Source organism: Bacillus rossius, chromosome 1 (assembly GCF_032445375.1).
Source record: "Bacillus rossius redtenbacheri isolate Brsri chromosome 1, Brsri_v3, whole genome shotgun sequence".
Lineage (NCBI taxonomy): Eukaryota > Metazoa > Arthropoda > Insecta > Phasmatodea > Bacillidae > Bacillus > Bacillus rossius.
Genome location: NC_086330.1, coordinates 284,271,850 through 284,295,111, shown reverse-complemented (window position 1 = coordinate 284,295,111; position 23,262 = coordinate 284,271,850). Strand labels below are relative to the sequence as shown.

General features: G+C 37.0%; 1 protein-coding gene across 7 annotated transcripts in view; it reads right to left on the bottom strand.

The window, feature by feature from the left end:
* Positions 1-23,262, bottom strand: part of LOC134527671 (serine/arginine repetitive matrix protein 2-like) — a 195,767-nt gene that overhangs the window by 43,346 nt on the left and 129,159 nt on the right. Inside the window, exons 11-12 of one of the 7 annotated variants that reach the window (XR_010074244.1) lie at positions 13,646-13,801; positions 7,720-8,060 (exon numbers count right to left, since the gene is read on the bottom strand). The exons of 5 other annotated variants lie outside the window; for them this stretch is intronic. Coding sequence is in view for 1 of the 2 variants with exons in the window: in XM_063360560.1 (XP_063216630.1) it covers positions 8,020-8,060 (41 nt within the window). In the remaining variant the exon portion in view is untranslated. Of the gene's footprint in view, positions 1-7,719; positions 8,061-13,645; positions 13,802-23,262 lie in introns of those variants that run through there. One more of the 7 variants, XM_063360560.1, reaches the window with a different exon arrangement.

Below are 23,262 nucleotides of genomic sequence, written 5' to 3'. Positions count from 1 at the left end.
GGGGGGGGGAGAGAGACGGGAGGGTGGACAGAAAACGCCACTAAGCTGGGAACGGTGGTCCACTGGAGACCCGTGACGAGACTCGCTATTCTCAGCAGGCCTCTAAGAAATAGCAGCTTGCAGCCCAGAAGCTGCTCTATGGAATTTTGGTCATGCAGGGAATTAATATTACAAACCCGGGACGTGACTGCAGGCAAGAGAAATTTCAACCGGGCTGCCCACGACTACATTAGACAGCAAAATATCAGATTGGCCCCTAAGAAAGGAGCTTCGGTCCACTGGCACAAAGTTTAACTACGTGGCGTACACCGGCCTAACAAAGAGTAAATTACACCTTTAGTAACCAGATAAAATAAAAAAATAAAATTTCCAAAAATAATTTAAAATTATAATAAATTTTTTTAAAAAATGTGTCGAAATTCCTAATTTCTGGCACATAGTTAAATAAAAAAAATTTGTACTACAAATGCAGAAGTCAATGATTTCTGCTTAAGTGTTGCCTTGATAAAAATTACAAAATGCAGTTGCCATCCATTTTTAATTTTTTTAAAAATAGAAAAAAAATCAGTTACATATTACAGATAAAAATATGTAAATTACTTAACAGTCATAAAGCACAATCTCTGTAAAAAAATTATTATTATTTTTTAAATTTTAGGAAGGAAAAATTTTTCTTTATCTAATTATAACTTAAAATACTATGAAAAGTTATTTACTTTCTCAATGGTTTAACACTGTCCGTACGCCCATTTAAATATATTTGTAGAATTTAGAATTACTTGTGGACTGTCCTCATTCAGGGTGAGTAAAAATTCCTGAAGAACCAGTTTCAGAACTTTTTCACAACTTAATTAAATTTTCTTTCAACTCGTTTACATATTATGGTCCTTTTCATATTTAACAAGCAAAATTAAACATAATATGAAATAGACATAATATTCCGAGAACATGACAACTTTTTAATTAAAAAGCTAAATCTTTATCAGAAATATTTCATCAAAATTTAAGTGGACTCTCTCAAACTATTTACATTTCATTTGTTACAGTAAACTAAAATGGGGAATTTAAAAAAAAAAACCAAATGAAAGTTTAGCGAAAGGGTGCTGGAAATGATAAGTTTTGTGACTTCAGGTTAGTCATTGTTTATTTTGCTACAATTTTGTTACTTTTGTGACCTGTAGACATTATGTGATTTAATGGTGGAACTAGATTAAGTCATTTGACTACAGCAGTCAATAAAACACTGGAATTGATCACACGAGAAAAGTTAAAAAAATACCCACTTTAAGGAATTTTTTAAATTCAAAATTTTTTCACTACTACAACAAACTTGACGGAAAAATACTTTAAAATGTCTAGCTTTTAATTAGTATCTTTGTGATACTTTAATCAAAAACCATTAGGGTGTGAATAATTTTTTATAGGGTTTCAAACATGCATGCAATTTCTTCCCTATAAACTAAAGAGACAAACTACATGAGTACTACTACCGACTTATAAAAACTAAAACTTCACTTATATTCTACAGTTTTGTTTTACAATTAGCCGATAAAAAAAATCCACAAACCAGATATCAGCATCAAGACTAAAAAAAAAAATTCTACATGATGCTAATTACTGTTCCAGCCATAAGAAAAATAAAAGCAATGCTCTACAGGAAAATATCACATTCAAACACATTTTTTTGCCCAAGCAAAAAAACCAAAATAAATATTCATTTATTGTTTCTGGCTATTAAGATAAACACTACATATGAAATCCATAATTCTTGGGTTTTCAATCACCATGCTTGAGAGGAAATGTTTAATACAAACTTAACATTCTTTTGGAATAATCACTGTGCATGAACACATTACACAAATCAATTAAGTAAAAAAAAACTTTAAAAAATATGTGAATGATGATAATATTGTAAATGCACAAGTCTGTAGATGCTCATTTAAGTTTTGTATTAAATTCCAAATGTTTTTAGAAAACACGCCGTGACTGGGCATATGTATGAGACTCTGGAGATCCCAGATTTCCTCCAAATAAAATCAGTAAGTCTGGATAAACAAACTTCTGCATCATCAAAAAAGCAAGTGAACATGAATCTGTCACTATGTGACAATCTGCCAAGTCTCAAACTGAGTATTTAATGCACTGTCAGGAAGGGCGCCAAACGGCGTTGTTGGGAGGCTGTGTGTAAATCTACAGTTGGTAGATCAAGAGGCCAGGCCGCATCAGCATAAATGGGGCTGGTTTCGAATCAAGGGTCGCTGGACAGAGAATGACACGTTTTAAATGATGTATTTCACACACGCAAGTGGATGACTGCGGTGCTGGGAGCGAGTTCGTCTACGGATATGCTCTTAAAGTAACTACTTAGTTTGAACAAAAGAAGAAATAACTAACAGCACGTCGTGAGCCGGGAGGCGTGGTTTCGAGGAGCGACTGACCTGGGCAGGCATTCCCGGCACCTGATACGGCGCTAGTCAAGGGGCTCCGCGCGGGAAACAGCGCACCTAGCCTTGCAGTGTGAACCACATAACAGAACATAATCTTGACATTGAACAAACCTTAAAACTCATCAACTTGAACAGAGAAAACATTCTTAGAAAAACCCTAGGGAAGAACACACGTAAACAGAGAAAGCACCTGCTTGACAATGGTGCAGACAAGTTGGGCGCTGGATGGTTTGAGACGGCAGGCTCGTGAAGACCTGAAGAATGGCATTATGGGCCGAGGATCAAAGCTAAACATGACGCCCTATCGTAGCATGTGTCTAAACTACTGTGTAAACATCGTAGTTTGTACGCAGCACATGGTGACACAACAAACCATGCAAATGGGAAGATAGGACCAATGCAATTACTCAATAAAAAGATGCAACTCCTCAATAAAAAATTTATTGAAACATAAATTTAGCATTTTCAATACAAAACACAATATAAAAAATAAGTATCTCAAAAACTTAACAAAACATTAATTAAAAAAATTTGGACTGATAGAAAGCAGAATTCACAGCAGTGACAATCTTTGTTACATTCCATTGGTAAAAGAAAACACAATGTATAACCTGTTTAGAGTAACATTTCAGTCAGGATCAAACTCTGGCAGACAATGCAGGAATGAACGAATGAATGAGGGCGTGAATGAGGGATTTAAGGGGGAGCGATTGGACCAAAAAGATGCCATATTGTTTTCAAAATTTATATGCCATTTCATTTTTGAGATTTTCTAATGTAATAACATAGGATCCACTGACATTATTACAGTAGTAGTAATTTCAGAAAAGAATTACTAAATGCCTATGACTTCACAAGGAAAACTATTCAGTTTCAGCCAGTCACTGTCAACTTATGGCATTCCACCAAACCATATACTATGCTTTAACAACGAATAATTTTAAAAAATAAACAGAAAATGGTTGTGGCATTAAAAATGGTTTTGAGACCAATAATGGCATCTTCAGTTCCAACCTATCCTTAATGTCTTGTCAGCATGGGGTCTTCAGAAATTGATTAACAGTGATGAGATGGAAATGGAACAGTGGTAGAATGTAACTGCAGGAGGGAGGGAATGGAAGCATCCTGAGAAAACCTTGTTTACCACTTCTAAAAAATTCCAGCCTGACCCCACTCATTAATGAACCCCGATTGCTTTGGTGCTGGAGATACATAAACTATTAAGTTTCAGTAACAACTACTTTGCTAAAGAAGGTAACATGTAGTTTGCTATTGTAAGTGTTCAGTTACCATTTACTTTGATTTTACAATGCTGTCCACTTTAACTTACAATAGCCAATTGTTATTAGGCTTCTGGGAATACTTTTTTTTTTCATTTTCAAATAGAAATTACAATGTTCACAAATATTAAAAAAAATTTTTTTTAATCTATATGTGAATTTCCTTTTCACACTTCACAGAAGAGAAAAAAAAAAAAAAAAGAGAGGAATATAATTGAAACCAGCATGACAAGGTTTAAAATAAAGGAAATAAAAAAAAATAGCAATACATTTTCCTAAACCAGTAAATTTTAAGTTTGAAAGTTGTTTTCTTGATCTGATTATATGCATAATAGTGTTGCAGAAAACAAATCTAAATTTCTCAATAAATCAGCTTAACCTTATTCAATTTTTTTGTTAATCGAGTCCCAAATGGTGTAGACATATCCATTGAAAACAAATAATTTTGAAATATATTAAATTTGGAATGTCAAATTGAATATCAAATTATTCATGAATATCAAATATTTTTCGAATACTTGCAGACACTAATGGTTGTCAGTGTTTGGTTGAATACGTGTGATTTCCTGGTACTGTAAGTAAAAAAGGTTCATGTTAAAGGTAATTAAAAATTCTCCCGCAGTTAAAAAGGAAGAAATTTACTAATATTATCTGTGTCATATATTTCTAAGTTTATAAAAAAATCATAGTATATTCCAAATTATATTACAAAAAGCACAAAACTAAGTATAATAGCAGTTCTCGCAGTGGAGTGTGGGTGTATAGTACATCTCAATCAATACTTAAACCCCATAAAAGACCATCACATAGAACCAAAACACACACAAAACATTTAAGGGGACTGCCTAGACTAATGCTTAATAACTACAAGATTGCATGGTTTCATTTAGTGATGGGTAGAATACACATTTTCTTAAAATGAATTCTTAAAAGAGTGCTTCCATTCTGAATGCAAATCTCATGTAACAGGAATAAAAATATATGAGAACTTAGTTCTTAAAACATTATCAATACATTTGTTTATATAAAAAAAGAAAAAAAAAATGTCTGGAACACTAAGAATTTTTTTTTTGTTAAATTTTCCCTGAAAAGCTTAATTATTCATTCCCAGAGCATTATAGCTGGTGACAGGTGCAAACATTTCTTTGATAGCTTCTGTAGATATGTATTGCTTGTTAACTACTCAGGTGCTAGTGTCTTAACTTCTGAAAATTCTTTCCCCAAATATTTTTTTTTTCATATATAAAATACTGGCTGTCCGCAAAGTCTTTCCCTGATTACACAAATTTATAACTTCGGCTAGACGTATGATAAAAATATGAAAGTGGTGTCAAAATGTTAGGTCATAACTCAAGTTTTTTTTGGTTGTAGGTTCGCAGTAGGTGTGCAGTGTCTGAGGTGTGGTGCCCAGGAAGCCGGTTATGATTACCAATCAGGAGAAAGCGCAGTGTGTCCTATGGTACTACCAGACATGATCACCAATAACAGTGCAGAGAAACTTCCAAACCACATAAGGAGAGATCCCCCCCTGATGTCAAGAGCATTAAGACGTGGTATGAGAAGTTCAAGATCAGAGGATCAGTTGCTGACCTTCCGAAGTCTGGTCGACCATCAACCTCAGCTGAAAGGGTGGATTTCTGCGTCCGAAGAAATCGGTGCGAAGGGCCTCACGTGAATTACAGATGCCAAAAAGCTCTCTCTATGATATCTTACACAAACGTTTAATGTTTCGTGCATACAAAGTGCAAATCGTTCAGGCTCTGTTGCCCAATGACAGTAGGCGTCTATATGACTTTGCGGTTGAAATGTTATGTATGGACGATAATGGCTACCTCCAACAAATTGCCTTTCCTGAGAGGCGACCTTTTTTGTCAGTGAAGTAGTGAATCGCCATAACGTGCACATTTGGGTTTCACAGCCCCCTGGCGAGATGATGGAGTGTACCAGAGGAAATCCAAAAGTGAAAGTTTGGTGCGCACTATTTCATGACAGAATTATCGAGCCATTCTTTTTCGCTAAGGCAACCCTCACATCTCCAGTGTATATGGACATGTTACAACAAGACGCATTGGGGTTTGGAGGTCCGTGCCTATCTTGATATGACCTTTCCTGGACGATGGATCAGTCGTGATGGACCATCGGTCCACACTCTCCTGACATAACCCCATTAGACTTCTTTTTATGGGGTTATGTCAAGGACAAGGTCTACCGAACACATGTACCAGATATTGAAACCCTGCGACAATGGATAACCAGAGTCATTGCATCGATCCCTCCAAAGATGTTGGCTATTTGTGGATGGAAATTGAATATAGACTAGTGCTACGTGGTACCAAAGGTTCTCATGTGAAAGTGCACTATGTTTGAAAAAAACTTGGATAGATTCTCAACATTTTGTCACCAGTTTGATATTTTTATCTTACTTCTAGCAGATGTTATTAATTTGTGTAATAAGGGAAAGACTTTTCGGACATACTGTATATTGAATACTACAGATTTGATGGTATTGAAGGATTTGATTCGCCAACACATATTAAAACAGTTTATTAATATGGTGCAATATTAAAAATATAGTTTTTATTTTAAAGATAAAATAATTGAAAACATTAATTTTTGTAGTAGATTTACTTTTACTCATAATAAAACATACATAAGCAAGCATTTGGGGAATTTAAATACAAAACTAAGTTGGTACTGTAAAATTGAGGTAATAAGAGGTAATTTGTGAATCAGGGAAAACAATTTTCTCAATTGGTTTTATCAAAAATTCTGTTACAATTGCCACACTATAATAACAAGTTTCATTACATCATCAACTCCTTAAACATGTTAATAAAAATCTTTATGCTGTAGGTGAAGTTAAAAAACTTCTTTATTTCAAGTATTGATTAGCATTTCTGTCTACATAGTGTATTAATTAGTATTTTGGTGTATTATATTGTGTACCGACACACGTTTTTGTGTTATTTCAGCATAAAACTTTGTCCATATTACTATATTTACCCAAATAATCAATGCACATTTTTTCATAAAATGTGTGTTGAAATAGCATGGTGTGTAACTCATTCAAAACTTGCCAACACTGCAAAGCACAACTTATGAAAAGCTCTAAGGTTGGTTAACCTGCTGTTGCTGAATGAACGGCAGACATCCTGCATGTTTTTGTGAGAAAGACATTGCAATAATTTCCAATGGTTTGCAGTAACGTTGCTGAAAAACCTTAAAATGATTAAAAAGGATGAGGAAATAGAAAACTGTGCTATACTGTCGCAGAAAGTTGTATACTTGACGATTACAAAAATTAAGATTTATTTTTGAGTGACTGTGATAAAAATTTTTTTTTGAAGGTTGAGAATTTGTTCTGCATGTTGCTTCTTCAGTAATTTCCTGATTTATTTTGTTTATTAATCTTTGTAACGTAGCATTCATTTTGATCATTCGTGGCAGAGATATTAATGGCGATTCACTGCAGTAAACAAAACAGCTAAGGTTGGTAGCCATTTTAAATTTATGACTTATTTATTCACATCACTGTAAACATGTTTTCATTTAAACAGTAACGCCATAAATAAAATATTTACTGCTGATATCTTCTGACACATGGATTTAACAAAGATTTTTAATGGAAATATTTGTAAATTTAATAGCACTATTGTGGGAAGAATAAGTAGTAAAAAAAAATTGGTAGAAGAGAATGTTATTATTTTTACAGGAAAGTTAAAATAATTTAGGATAAATATGTAAGTCCAGACTTAACATTTGATTGAAACTTGAAATTCAAGTTCAGTTATTAAAAGTTTGGCATGAGACTTATTCTCAACAAAATATATTTTTGGTTATGGTATAAATATTAGGGAAATGAGGCTTACATGGGTAATTTAGATTATCACTGGACACACAAAATTAATTTCTTAAAATTTGTAGCTGTTCCTCAGCAAAAAAGCGGTCAATTGTATTGTGTTTCTCCAGTTTCAAGAAAAAAACCCAGACCATTTGAAATAATGTAGATTTATAACAGTGTAAGAACTTTTGACATTGGTTATATAGTTGAGGAGTTCACTGATTACAAACAAACTCACATTTTATTTTTAATACAAGTGTACAAATAGATGAGATCAGTGACAACCACAGTTCTTCTACAAGTAAAACTAATATAAACACAAAGGATCACTTCAATATCACTCTACAAACTAGGCTTAGATATATACGTCTTATGACACCAAAGCAGTTCACATCTCTTCCACAAGATGTAGCTTTGATGACTGTCCCAAACTTCTGTTCTTATTCCAACATCATGTATAAGTTTTCAAACTGAGCAAAAACCCCAACTGACCTGAAAACACAGCATTAGCATGAATCAATAACCATGGAACCCAAACTAATGAAAAAATACTGTATTTTTTATTTCCCTAAGTCTATTAACTAGAAAAATAATATATAAATATATATTAGTTCATATTTTTTCACTTAGGAGTAGTAGTACCCTGAATTATTTTGTGTCTTAAAATAGAGAGATTTTGCTTATGAATTTTAATATTTTAAAAAGTTTTATCAATGTTTTAAGATAATTTTTTTGAACATAATTTATAAATCAATGGAAATCGGTTACCCAAAATACCAAAAAGATAAGTTTTAATGAAAACCATTTTTTTTTGTAATTTATGAACAATGCCATACAAATAAAGAGTTTTACAACAAAGGAACAACAAACGGTTAATTAAAAAACTGTGTACCAGATTAAATGCTCTCAATTCATGCAAGGATAGAAATATAAATTAGCCTTTCAGGTTCTAAGATGTTAGTTACACACTTGTTGGGTTTATACAATTTATTAACAATAATTATATGGTTTTATTTAAAATCACAGAACAAACACAAAATTATAGTAGCAAAATAATTTAGGGTACTACTACCCCTTTACCAATTTACAATCATTATTTTCACACGAGTATAGGCGGTAATTTTTAACGGAACAATATGTGTGTGTGTGTGTGTGTGTGTGTGTGTGTGTGTGTGTGTGTGTGTGTGCGCGTGCGCGTGTGTGTAATTTTTGTTCAAGTATAAACATCTATAAAAAGCTTGAAGTGAAAATGATGTGTATATTGTATGAAAAAGAATGAACCAAAGTACCTTTACTTAGTTCTGAAATAATTTTCATAATGAGGTGAACATAAATGATGGATTATAATTTCCATAAGTTCTCTATAATATTGGTTTTATTTTGTTAGAGAAGAGCAGTAATCACACAAACTTAGATATTAATACTGTATCTATACAAACTATAATTCATCACAACAACAGTATTCTACACCTATGAGATTTAAAAAAAAACATAAAAACTCCCCCTGATAAAAGATTTCTATTGGTCAATCAAGTGTGTGCTACAAAAAGTGGCATCTTTGGCAAGTCACACTTAAGGGAGTAGTATCGTAAATTATGCTTGCATAACTTTTTTAAATGATTTTTTATAAATTCATCAAATAGGTAACTATAGTAGTAGTTGATAAATGGTGTTATTTTAATAAGTGTTTATTTAATTGGTTTGAGAATTTTTAAGGCTAATTAATATGTATTTCAATCTCGCATGAACAAAAAGGATGGTTAACAGTTTTAAATTTAGCACTTATTGAATTGTTAAAATTGTTTGTAACTCTTAAACTATAGTTGTATTACTGAGTGAATTTAAATTACCGGAAAAAATATAAAATTACAGTAGAATCTCGCAGATGCGACCCCCCTGTGATGCTTCCATTCCGTATATACGACAGTTTTTTGAGAAACCGTGAAAAATTTGAGCAGAGAAAGTCAAAAATTTGAGTAAAATCAACTGAAAAACAAGTTTGTTAGACTTTGTTGGGCGCTATGTGTTCACATTTATCTTGGCGAGCACTGTACTTTAAGCAGGCAGGCATACAAAAGACGGCTAAAAAAAAGATACCACCCCTCTAGACTGTCCACACTAGCCAATACCGGTAAACTGCGTGCATCACCTGATAGCATCTAAGAGCGGGTCTATTGCCGTTCCGGTCCCATGCCTTTGTCTTGCGACTGGTTAGTGTGATCTTGCTCACTTGTGGATACGCTACTCTCGCTTGTTGATTCAGATTTCTCTTGGTTTTTATTAGTGATTGTTGACGTTTCTTGCACGCCGATTTGGTTACACTACTGGTTTGGTTTTGTGAATAATTGTTGACGACACACGCATTTGTTTTTGGATTTTGATTTGGTAACATTGTTGGCTTGATTCTATGAACGATCGTTGACAACACACACAGTTTTACACGGAATTTGATTTGCTTACAATTTTGGCCTGATTTTGCAAAGCATTGTTGACGATTGTGACTTGTTTTTGAATTTACACGGACTCGTGGATTCGTGAAAATGAGTGTAAAGCGAGCCAGTTTGTCGCTAATGAAAAAATACGAGATTATCCAGCAAGTGGATAAGAAGACAATTTTCAAGACGAAGATAGCACAGCAAAATGGCATTCCGAAGTCTACTCTCTTCACGATTCTTAAAAAGAGAGAATAAATTATAAATGCAGTACAGAAGGAAGGCCGCAATATACAATTGAAAAATTTGAGGGGCGCGACGTACGAGAACTTGGATGAAGCTATGGTGGAGTGGTTTGGTGAGCTGAGAGCTCAAAATTTGCCTGTGAGCGGGCCAATGATGTTGGCAAAGGCGGACGAACTTGCATTGAAGTTAGGAATAACAGACTTCAAGTGTTCAATCGGGTGACTGAATCGTTTCAAGACTCGGCACGGAATATCCAGCCACAAGATCGTCGGCGAAAGTGCGTCGGTTGATCTGAAGTCTGTGAGTGAGTGGTTGCCCTTGCTGCAAAACATCCTCAGCCGCTACCAGCCTCGAGTTGTTTATAACGCAGACGAGCTGGGAATGTTTTATAATCTCTTGCCAGATTACACTCTTGCGGCGAAAGGGTCATATGCAAGGGTGCGAAGAGGAGCAAGGAGCGCCTCATGGTCCTTCTGTGCTGCAACATGGACAGCAGCGACAAAATGAAGCCCCTTGTAATAGGAAAGTTTAAAAAACCGAGAGGTTTCAAGGGGAATATTCTTCCTTGTGACTATGATTTCAACAGAAAAGCGTGGATGAATGCGGCAGTTTTCACGAAGTGGCTTCGCAGTTTTGACGCCAAGATGGGTGTCATGAACAGGAAAGTCGTCCTCTTCGTCGACAATTGCCCCGCACATCCCGGGCTCGATAACCTCAGGAATATAGAGCTGGTGGCTTCAGCCTCTGGACCAGAGGATAATCCAGCAGGTGAAGCTGAAGTTCCAGGAAATGCTTGTGCGGAGCATGGTGCTGAAGCTAAACACCGGGAAAGAGTTAAAGAAGAGGGACGTGTTTAGGGCAATTGAAGCGATTGTCAGCAGTTGGAGGGAATTAAAACCAGCAGTAATGCCAACTGTTTCCGACATGCCCACTTCGTCACACCAGTCGACGAAGAGGCTGCAGTCCATGTGCCTCTCGCTGCCACCAACCCTGAAAACCCCGACGACCCTGACGACCCACCCACAGTGGACGCCGAGCCCCAGCCGGGCCCCTCGATGCAGCCGCAGCATCAGACCTTCACTCGGCCATGCGACGACAAAACGTGGCAGCAATTGACCGCAGACTGCACGTTTGCAGAGTTTGTGACAGCGGATGACAACATTGCAGTTTGGGTACTCTAGATGGTACCGATGACGCCCAAGGGCAGGAGCCGAGCGACGAGGAGGAGGAGGAGGAGGAGGAAGCAGAAGATTCCGAAGCTGTGCCGACGAGAGACGTCCTCAAAGCTGGGGACGTCTATGAATATATTCTGAGGCGGCATGGTGCGAGTGACGCTGTGTGGTCCCAGTTCACGCAATTGAAACAGTTTGTGGAAAATTTAGTCATGAAGAAAAAGCAAGCAACCATAACGGACTTTTTTAAAAAGTAAGGCGATGGATGTTAGGTGTGTTAATTTTTTGTTTGTGTTTCTGTTCGATAATGTTGTTGGTTTTACGTCTCGTCAACGTTAACGTCATCAAGAGACTTAACATGTGTGACTGACGAACAAAAATTAATCTAACACCTATGACTTACGCGAACCCAGCCGGCATGCAACCAACTGCGCTACTAAGATCGGTATTTATTTATCTGCATGGGTTCTAATGATGTTTGGGATGTGAAAGCCTGACAGTTTAATGTGCAAAATATAAATTGTATGCCTAAATTGTTTGTACTGCATTGTGTTCAAAAACCAATACTACTAAAAAATAACTTATTTTTGTGTTAGTGGTAGATACGAAGGTGAAAAAATAACAGTGCTTCCGTATGTTTAAAAATGAATGAACAACCACCGCATGTATAATGTTGTTGGATAGTGCTGTATCTGGTGAGTTTTCATTTTTGTTTTTTAAATTGTTCTTTGTCTTTTATTGTTTATATATGTATGTACTGCTCTACTTCTTACACTAATCTGTAGCATAATAATTGTTAACTGAACTCAAAGTGTATTTAGAATTAAATTAGCTAACGTGTAATTTGCGTCAATCAGCACTTCTAAGGTATTCGTAAGTATGTATTGTATTTAAGGAGACGACGTATTAGGTGCTTTAAGTGTGCGTGAGAGATAAGATAAAGAAGGTGAAGGGCAAGAGAACCTTCCAGCCAATATATTTGTGGGAGGGGAGACAGAGATAAAAGAGAGCGAGCCCTGCAGCAAGCGGAAGTGGTCAAGGTCGACATTTACCGTCACACTCTCGCTAGCTAACAATGCTGCTGGTCGCCAGCCTCTCTCTCTCTCTCACACACACACACACACACAAACACACGCGTACGCACGGCGCATGCTCAGTCACAAAGTAGTGTTCAAGGCCGACCAAGATTGCCAGAGCCTGAAAAGTTTGGACAATTATCCACCCGAGCCCGTTCAAAGTCAAATTTCGCTGCCCGACCATGCCTAACTGACATGCAAGCCTAGTGCCTAAACAACTTACTGCCTGCCCAAATTGGCAAACACATTTACTTTGCTAAGTTCCATCGTCAGCCAGTGAATAAAATACAAGTGTCTGTGTCGCCAGACAGTGGCGACTGGCGAGCAGATGCGTGTGCAGCCAGCAGCTCCGCTCTCATTCCCCTCACTTACCCGTCCACACCCCTCCCCTCCTATACTTATCCTACTTCTCGCATTCCTGCACATCAGCCAGACGGACCAGAATGATAAGCGCCGCCAGACCACCCGTAATGTACATATTGCTATTGTGTCACAGGATGCAACCTTTCAAACGCCACACTAATACAGCCCGCAAGAGACATAATAAACCATTAATAAAAAGTTATCATTTCAACACTAAATCGTCTGATTTTTCTATACAAAGATGGCGAAAATGGACACGTTTCACTGTGATGAAATTTTTTTTTCTCGGTAACGGAACTCCAATATTGCTTTCTAAGGTATCATTTTTTCGGGAGACTTCATGCTTTAAATGCTGTAATATGAATTTAAAGAGTTGTCTTTTTTAAAACCATAGACTATTTGAATATGAAATCCATGCGAAAAAAAGGTGATTATTTTTATGTATTTGGATATATTGGGGGGGGGGGGGGGGGGGGGGGGGGGGGGGGGGGTTAAATATTGGCCCGAATTCTCTATTGCAACCATTCCGTTTATAAGTCCATTTTTCCGGAAACCGTGAGGGGTCGCATCAGCGGGATTCTACTGTATATATGAAATAAGATATTAAACCACACTCTTAATCCATTCTTACATGTGTTTCAATCTGCACTTGTCATACTCTTCCTGGCAATTAATTGAGGAATTAAAGTTTTCAAGTCACAACACTGCACATAAGCTTTGAATGCACATTCTTTGAATGGCTATGTACTGACAGTCGTGCAACAAACAGACCAAACAGGACCATGTACTTTTAAGAGCAAACGCTAGCTCGGAGCTGCTCTCTTTCCTGGTCGTGTTGTCCCGAGTAGTTCAGCTGCCGGCCAACGCACCACCACCACCGAGACGCGGCGGAACTCTCGGGAACACCAGACGACTTGTCGCTTAGTTCAGAAACTAGGCAAGACCTACCAGACAACATACACAGTTGTGTGATACACCTCAAACAACTTTACCACACACAACATTTTATAAGAAGTACACGTCTTTATTGAGGCAGCTATCATAAGCTGTTTGTATTTGTAACTACAAATTACTGACATGCCTCCACACGTAATGCCTGTCCTGCGATAAGAAAGTGCATGCCTTTGTTATCCCACAACGAGATATGACTAGGGATGGGGCGACCGAATCCAATATCCGCCGAATCCTAGGGATTCGAAGCTTCGGCAGGCCTGATATAGGATTCATCAAAGGATTAGGTGTTTTTTTATTTATAATGCATAAACTGCTTGTATGGGTTATTTATAGAAAAAATCCTAACCGCTAATCTGTACTAAAACTGAAATTTCTCAAGAATAAATTTTTGACTTTATATACCCAATAAACAGTAAAAGCACAACATATTTGAGGTTAGGAAGGCATCAGATGTTATAAACAAGAATGTATCCAGCCTAAACTGTGTTGATATTATGTTTTGCCTACATACAACAGTTTACGAATTTATTAATAAATCTGCCACTTTTCAAAATACAAGCAGTGATGCAAAAGTATTATTGATTTTTACCGTTTGCGCCGTAACCTAATCAAGCACCAAACTTCCACTCACGACTCGCGACCGCGGCGCATCGTCAGCTGCATTAACTTCAAACTCATCAAACACTGTTCCGTTTTCTTTAAGCATATGAGAATTTGTTTTTGAAATGTTTTAATCAAGAATATAAATGAATAAAATAGTTCACAAACAAATGTAAAAGTTTTTAACAGAAACGAAGTTCGAACAAACAATATTCACAACACGCAATTCACACACTAAGTATTGATGACACTGGGCATGGAACAATGGCGTCTCATCCCATCTGTTTATTAATTTGTTATCGGTATTGATTTTATCTGTGTAAGTTTTTCTACTGAACTGAATATTTCCATGTAACATGTGGTTTATCTTTTGTTGTGAATGGTGATTTAAAGTCATTTACGTGACAATCACAATCAGAGATGTCAGACGTATGGGAACATTTTGTTCTGGACAAATCCGACACCACCAAAGCTGCATGTCTGTTTTGTGGTGCAAAAATATCCCGCGGAAAGTCATGTACAACAAGTGCGTTACGTAAATATCTTAAACTCCATTCAGCCCAAATCGCTGTTGATAAACGGGAGAATAGTGAATCTTCCGGTTGAGGAGAAATTGCAGGGCCTAGTAGAATCTTATCTGAACCTCAAAACAATGAACCATCACTCACACAGCCCACACTAGCACAATTCATGACAAAAAAATGTAAGTTTTCAAGCAAAGATGGCAAAGGAAAACACATAGGTAGGCATATTGCAGAAATTATATGTGTAGACAATCAGCCACTGTCTGTTGTAGAAAACAAAGGCTTCAAAAAGCTTATTGCATTTCTGGAACCTCGTTATTCAATGGTTTCGAGAAAATTTCTGGCAAATACACTTATACCAGAAATGTACCAAACTACATGTGAGAAAGTCAAGGGACTTTTAGTGCAAGCAGAATAAATCTCACTCACATTAGATATGTGGACATCATCTGCTAAGGATGATTTTATGGGCATCACAGCACAATTTATTGACAGTGAATATGAAGCATGTCATGTTGCTCTTGAAGTGAGGCCATTCTTGGAAATCTCCCACAATGCAGAAAACATCATTCATTTCATATTGGAGTCGTGTGAATCATGGAACATCAAAGACAACATTTTTGTCATTGTCAGGGATAATGCTCGCAACATCACAGCTGCCTTGAATTCTTCGACCTATCAACATCTTCCCTGCCTGGCACATACCTTACAACTGGTCATACACGATGCAGTTTTAAAATCTACCAGTTTGTCTAATATCTTTTATGTGTGTTGTCGGGTGGTTGGACACTACAAGCATTCTACTGCAGCTACCAAAGTGCTCAAAAAAGCTCAAGCTACATTGGGGGTCAAACAATATCGGCTAGTGCAAGATGAAACAATGCGGTGGAATTCTTCGTTGCACATGATTCAGCGCTTGTTGGAACAAAATCAGGCAGTCACATTAGCATAAAGTCAGTCAGCAGGTGTCAACGAAGAACTAACATCAACTCAGTGGGAGCTGTTGAAAAATATAGCAGAGGTATTAGAAATTTTCAACCAAGCCACACTTGTTCTTTCGTCGTCAAGTGTGACCATATATGAGGTCATACCAATAATTATTGTGAACAGCACAATCGAGCATTTGGAAGCCCTCAACCTACCTGGTTTAATTAGTGTACGGAATGACTTGCTAGCATCGCTGAAGCTCAGATTCAAAGAAATGGAAACACGCAAAGTGAACTGTATAATTAACATTACTTGCATCAGTTAGCATAATTGTTGAACGAAGACAGCCAATGTATTAAATTTTAAACATTTGGTTGCAAGCACTTTATGCAATTTCAGTTAATACAAATTAGATATTTACAATTTGAATTTAAATTTTTTTTTGCATTTCCAGGAATATGCTGTTGCTGTTCTTTTGGATCCACGAATAAAAGAAAAGGCATTTAACAGTCAAACTGAATGTGCTGCAGCAAAACATATGCTCCTAAATGAAATTAGGCCTACTGTGAAAGATAATGTCAGTGAGACTGAACACAACTCAAATTGAACATCTGATAACACAGTAAGTAAATACAACAGGAACCCTAAGACCCTAATATATGTTATGTATTTAAGTAGGTCTGAAGTAGGTTTGTTGTATTTGCAGTGTAACAATGAAACTCAGTATTCGTAGTTTTGTTACTGCTTGCAGGCGGGTCCTTCACATACAAATCAACTTTATGGGATGTGGAAATTTTATTCAAAGCTTTTGACTCCAGGTGCTCACGCTGCTGCTGGTGATAAGTCACCTGAAGCAGAAGTTGACATGTACCTGAAGGAGGCGCCACTTCCACCAGATGGAAACATTCTAAAATTTGGAAGACACGGAAATCAGATATTCCTAACCTTGCAAAAGTCGCCAAGAAATATCATTCATGTCCACCGGCAACCGTTTTTTCTGAACGACTGTTCAGTACTGTGGGGCTAATTGTGGACCAGAAAAGGAGCCGACTAGATCCTGAACGTGTGAACATGTTAACTTTTCTGAACAAAAATCTTAATATATTTACAAATTGTGAGTAATTGTTTTGTACATGAACATTAAGTAAGTGACATACTTCAAGATTACATCTTGTTAGTTTGAATTTGTAAGTGACCTGTTTTATTTTAATTTTTTTACTTTTTGTGGATGTTGCTCTTGCATCATATTTATGTAGGGATGGGACGAATCCTATTTTTGGCCGAATCCGAATACTTAGTCAAATCCTTTAAGGATTTGTTGAATATCGAATCCGAATCCATGGAAAAAAAAATATTAAAAAATTTTAAAAATTTTTTTTTCATTCAAATTGTTGTTTTCTAGTACTAATGAACCTAAAACACTGAGATTATTCCAATAAAAAAGGCATAAAACAAATACAAAGAACTTACTTGATGAAATATGGGCATGCGATGGTAGTTAATATGACCTAAAAAATTAAAACAAAAAACCTACTTTAACACTACTCATGAGTTAATTTAAGTAATATGAATGTCAGGTACTTAAGATAGTGACATTCAATGAGCACAGAAGCCTAATTTAAAAACCATAATAATGGAACATGCCTGATATACACTTAGTAGGCCTACTACAGGTAAAATATGTAACGATCAATTCCGCTATTTACATTTTTTCCCCTCGTAACATAACCCCAAATTGCGACAATTAACAGTCACCACCACAGATCATATTGCAAACACGGGAAAAAGTTTTGGTCCTGCCATTTTTCTCATTAAGATATACGCTATTTTTCTCCAGGATGTCAATAAAGTTATTTTCCCATATCAACGTTTTATGTGTTTTACAAGTTGAAATTTATTATTAGTTTGAATACTACCACTAACTGATTTAATGTGGAAATTTTTTTAAAGATATTATCAAACGTGTTGAATTATGTCGTTGTATCTTAGCATCATTCACGTTTGGTTACGTTGATTCCCGTATAGAGTGCGCGCACGTAGTGGGCTATCGATAAATCGCCGATGATTGAATGCCCCGCGCGCACTCTATCAAGTACCACTGAGTAAACTACCTATTTTTTCGTTAGTATGTACTACGAAGATAATTATGCGTTATTTCCGTCTTTCGTTCGAGTTCCATTTTTCTGTTTTAATTTGAACGAAATGTGTTTTTGATGCACGGTTTGATTATAAAATGTGCGACTATCATTCCTTAAAACACATACTTCACATTTTTCCCGCATTACTGGCGCCGGCCCTGACCTTGACACAGTTGTCTCGCCGCGCCATTTCCAAACATTCTTTGAGTGGCAAAGATGTAGGTTTGCGGTTATACTGCGATCCCCACTTTCAGTTTTGGATATTTTGATAAAAATCATCGCATTATATGCAGGTAAATACGGTTATATCTACGGACATATTTCTCTTGTTCTTGGCTGAATGTTTACTAATGTGTGTGGTTTTTACCAATAGGTTACTTGAATCCTCGCAGATTCGCCGAATCTTCGCAGATTCGTTGAATCCCTCGAATCCCTTGGATTCGACCGGCTCATCCCTATATTTATGTCATGTAAATACATCATAATTTACTTCACTTGGTTTATTTTTCTTGTAACTGCTATAAATACATATAAATATATGTAGGGTCTATAATACTATTTCCTTGTTAATTTGTGATTAATTTTAAAACAGGAGCATGGTGCCTCACAACTGTTAAAAGATTCGGTTTTGGGTTCAAGATTCGGCAATTCCAGTCGATGATTTGAGTTAGGATTCGGATTCAAGGAAATCAGGCTTCGCCCCATCCCTAGATATGACCTTAATGATAATGAGACGTGGCCCTCACAAAATAGACGAGATTATGTATTTACAATTTAAGACCTCACAAAAGACTTGCAAACTAATAATGTTTGTAATGCCTGAATAACAATGGCCTGTCACCTCAAATGTCCTGCAGCCAATCAGATGGCCTGAAAAATTCCATCTGTCTGTCTGTCAAATACTTGCCCATCTTTAACTTTTGATGGCTTGACAGATGAAATTACGATTAAAAAAATGTTTTTATGACATTATCTTATCTTAATGAGTTTAACTATTATTTATTTGTTTAGCTACTTTTATAACATGTTTTTAACTTATGTTTGGACATATTTTAAAAGTTGATTTGTGTAAACAAGATCCATCAGAGTTACAGAAGTGGAATTAATTGTAGAGAATAAACCTTTGTTTGTGTTGTCAGCACTGGAAATTGTTTGTTGTTGGAACGAGTCAAGAAAATGGCAGACATAAATGTGGGTATATTGTGTTACCAGGGTGTTTTATTTAACCATTAATAATAAGTTTAACAGTTTATGGGCCCAGTAACTCAGTGAAACAGATAAACAGTCGGCCTGTTAATGTTGAAGTCGTGGCTGGTATTGTAAGCAGTAGTTGCGAAACAGTTTAGAGTGTGGACGAGCCTGAAAGCATGGCAACTAGTATCAGTACAACTTCATATCCACAGTTAACAGACACCAATTTTTAAAACTGGAAATACCGTGTTCTGTGCCTATTGGACGAAAAGGGAATAAAGTGGATTGTGAATCAAGAAATGGACAGATGTACGGCTGATTCGACCAAGAAAGAAGAGGCTGAAGCTGTAAACGGGCGAGCTAAGAATATCATTATAAACTGCATGAGTGATCGTCATATTGATTATGTTCGGGACTGTGAAACTGCCCGGGGTATGTTGACCGCCCTCAGAAACATCTTCGAAAGAAAAAGCACTATTTCAAAGTTGCTTGTGCGGAAAAAGTTGTTAAGCCTAAAATGTACGACTTCTCTTCAGGATCATTTTAATATTTTTGACAACTTAGTCAGGGACCTGGAAGGGATGGGCTCAAAGCTCGAGCAAGATGATATTGTGCGCCATTTGTTATTAACATTACCTGAGAAATATGAGAAAGTAATTACGGTTCGGGAAACGAAAGATACAGATTTGACTTTGGATTTTGTGAAATCAAGATTGTTGGATGCTGAATTGAAATTGAACCATATGCAGACAAGTGAGGTAGGTGAGAGCTCATTTATTACATAATATAACAATAGGTCTAAACCTAAGAGGTGTTTTGAGTGTAGTGAAACTGGACACTTTATAGCAGATTGTCCAAGATGCTATAAGGGTAATTATAAATCATCTGGGGAAAATCTTAACAACTCGCGGGACCCAGGTTACGGAAGACACCCGAGTCGTGGGCATGAAAATAGAGATGACTACGCAAGTAGAACTATCTATCTATGCTACGATGATGGAGGTCAAACCAAAGAAGTTTTGTTTGTGGCAACTAGTGAAGACTGTGTTGTGTAGTGAAGAAATGCATGAAATTCAGTTTATACTAGACTCAGGATGTACAGATCATCTAGTTGGTATGCACGTGAAAAATCATATGTCTAAGGTTAAGGAACTCAAGCAGCCGGTAAATATCAGAGTCACAAATGGCGAAGAGTTGATGGCGACACAGGTAGGAACCCTTGGGCTTCACTAGAATGGGTTAGTAATAAAAATAGAAGCACTTATTGTCCCTAACCTGACAATGAACCTACTATATGTTGTGAAGATTGTAAAGTCTGGAAAAAGGGTGAACTTTCATGAAAATGTGACAGAAATAATAGATGATAGTGATCTGAAAATTCCTTGTGAGTTGGCTGGGAAACTGTATGTCATAAGTTTCTCACTTAGGGAAGCTGAAAAGTGTACCCTGGCAGAAATAGAGGACCTGTGGCACCGGAGGCTCGGACATTTGAACCGCAAGAGCTTGACGTCAATGGGTCTGCCAACTTCAAACAAAGTGTGTGACTCATGTCGCCAGAGAGACAACCATTTCCTCACGTCAAGGTACCAAGGTCTCACAGAATTGGAGAACTTCTGCATACTGATGTGGGGGGGCCAGTAACTCCTCCAACAAAGGACGGCGAGAGGTACTATCAAACTATTATTGACGATTATTCACATTTTGTTGTTGTGTACTTGCTTGCAAACAAATCGGAGGCAGGAGAAAATTTGATAAAGTATATCAACCAGTTGAATTCTCAGCTTGGGAGAGGTTCTGTCAGTCATGTGCGATGTGACAATGGGGGTGAGTTCACATCCAATGAACTAAAATCTTTTTGTTCAGACAAAGGTGTGAGATTAGAGTACACAGCCTCGTATAGTCCACAGAGCAATGGAGTAAGTGAGAGGATGAACAAGACTCTACTTAACAAAGTTAGAAGCATGTTCACTGAGACTAACTTGCCAAAATTTCTGTGGGGCGAAGCAATCAGAACAGCTGCATACCAGATTAATCGGTCACCTACAACAGTGCTAAGTGGGGGGATTCCAGCTGGTGTGTATTATGGAAGGATTGATCTGTCTAAGTTAAGAATTTTTGGTGCAAAGGCCTGGGCTGTCAAGTTGCCACAGACAGGGAAATTGGAATCAAGAGCAACACCTGTGAGGATGGTCGGATATAGTCCGAATGGATTCCGGCTGTGGGACCCAGTAACAAATTGTGTAGGAGTGTCACGAGATGTTACATTTGATGAGACAGACGTGGTTTTTCAGGAAGTAACTGTTAGTATGGAAGAAACTGATAGATGTGAGGAAAATGTAGACCTGGATGAAAGTGAAGATTTTTGAGGATTTGACAACAATTCACAGAGAACGATTATGAGCAACCTACCAGAAACACAAAGGAGGACCACGTCACTACCAAGAAGACAGGGTGAATATGAATTATATAGTGCGTATTGCTTGATAACTTGGGACCCAAATACATTCTCTGAAGCAGTTGAAACAGGAAATGGCTGGGAAAAAGCAGTAGAAGTCGAACTTGATGCAAACAATAAAACTTTTAATGTTTAAAATTTAAATTTTGAACCCCAAAAGTATGAAATACACAAAAACCCTAAAATCTATTTTTTAATGTTACGAAGAACATTAAAAAAATTCCTTGCATCTATAGAATTAATTAGCACTGTTTATTTAGTTAATCCCCCCTGCCCCGGATACAATCATAATTCCATGTGGGAAATTTTTTTCCCGCCCAAACATTTCCCATTTAAAAATCCATTACTGTCCAAAGCCTTAATTTACACATGACACAATTAAATTCATTTTCTGAAGAAAAAAAAGAAACCCTAATCCGATTCTACCAAAAATATTTTATCAGGTTTCTACTCTAATTATATAACAAATTAGGAGTTACAATTTGAACAATAAACAAAATACTATTATTACAACTTACAGTTACATAAAATATTTGATAAGAACAAAAATTTAACCAATACATGTATTTGGTTTTTTTATTGCTCTAATAAGAAACTAAGGGTAATATTGACATTCAATGTAACTATATACGCTACAGCATCTGTACTGTTTCCTTAATAGGCTGCAAGCAGTCAAAGTATTATTTAACTGAGCACACTCTTGCTATAGCACTAAAAATCACAACCAGATTTTAAATTTGCAAGTACGAGGGTTATTTTTTTTCAACCTCCGATCGGCTGTAATAAAAAAACTGGAATGAATTGGGAAATTATTTTAATGTCAAAAGAAACGTACATCTTTACTCTATTTTTCCACATAATCACCGTGCAGATTGAGGCATTTGTCGTACCGATGCACCAGCTTTCCAATACCCTCTGCATAAAATGATGCCTCCTGCCTATTCAGCCACGTTTTAACAGTGCCCTGCAGTGTAATTACAGTTTCATTTCTCAATGGCATGCCCATTAATTGATACCCTAATCGCTCGTACACGAATCGACACGTCTCGTGGTGTTTACCCCCTTCCACCAACCATGTGGAGCGGCCAACTCACACCTCAGTTGAAGCTTGGTTATGGAAATGTCAACATGGCTGCAACGATAAACTGTACGGCGAAATGCGAGCTGCGTGGAGTCATCCGTTTCTTACAGGCAGAAGGGCACACTGCAGCAGAAATCCATCGCCGAATGAGTGTTGTGTACGGTGAAAACTTTATGAGCGATGGCGTTGTGCGAGGGTGGTGGCGGAAATTCCGCGAAGGCCGTATTGATGTTCATGATGAAGGTGGCCAAGGAAGGAAGTCGGTAGCAACAGATGAAACAGTTCAGAGAGTTGATGCAGTTGTTCGTAAGAGACGTCGATTCACGATTTCAGAACTGTCTGAACAATTTCCGCTCATTTAAAGGTCAGCCCTATACGCCATTGTTACAGACAATCTCGGATACAGGAAAATATGTGCCCGATGGGTACCCAAGATGTTGACTGACATCAACAAGGAGCGGCAAATGGAATCAGCCTTGTCGTTTTTGCTGCGTTACGCAGACGATGGTGAACACTTTTTGACTCAAATTGTGAC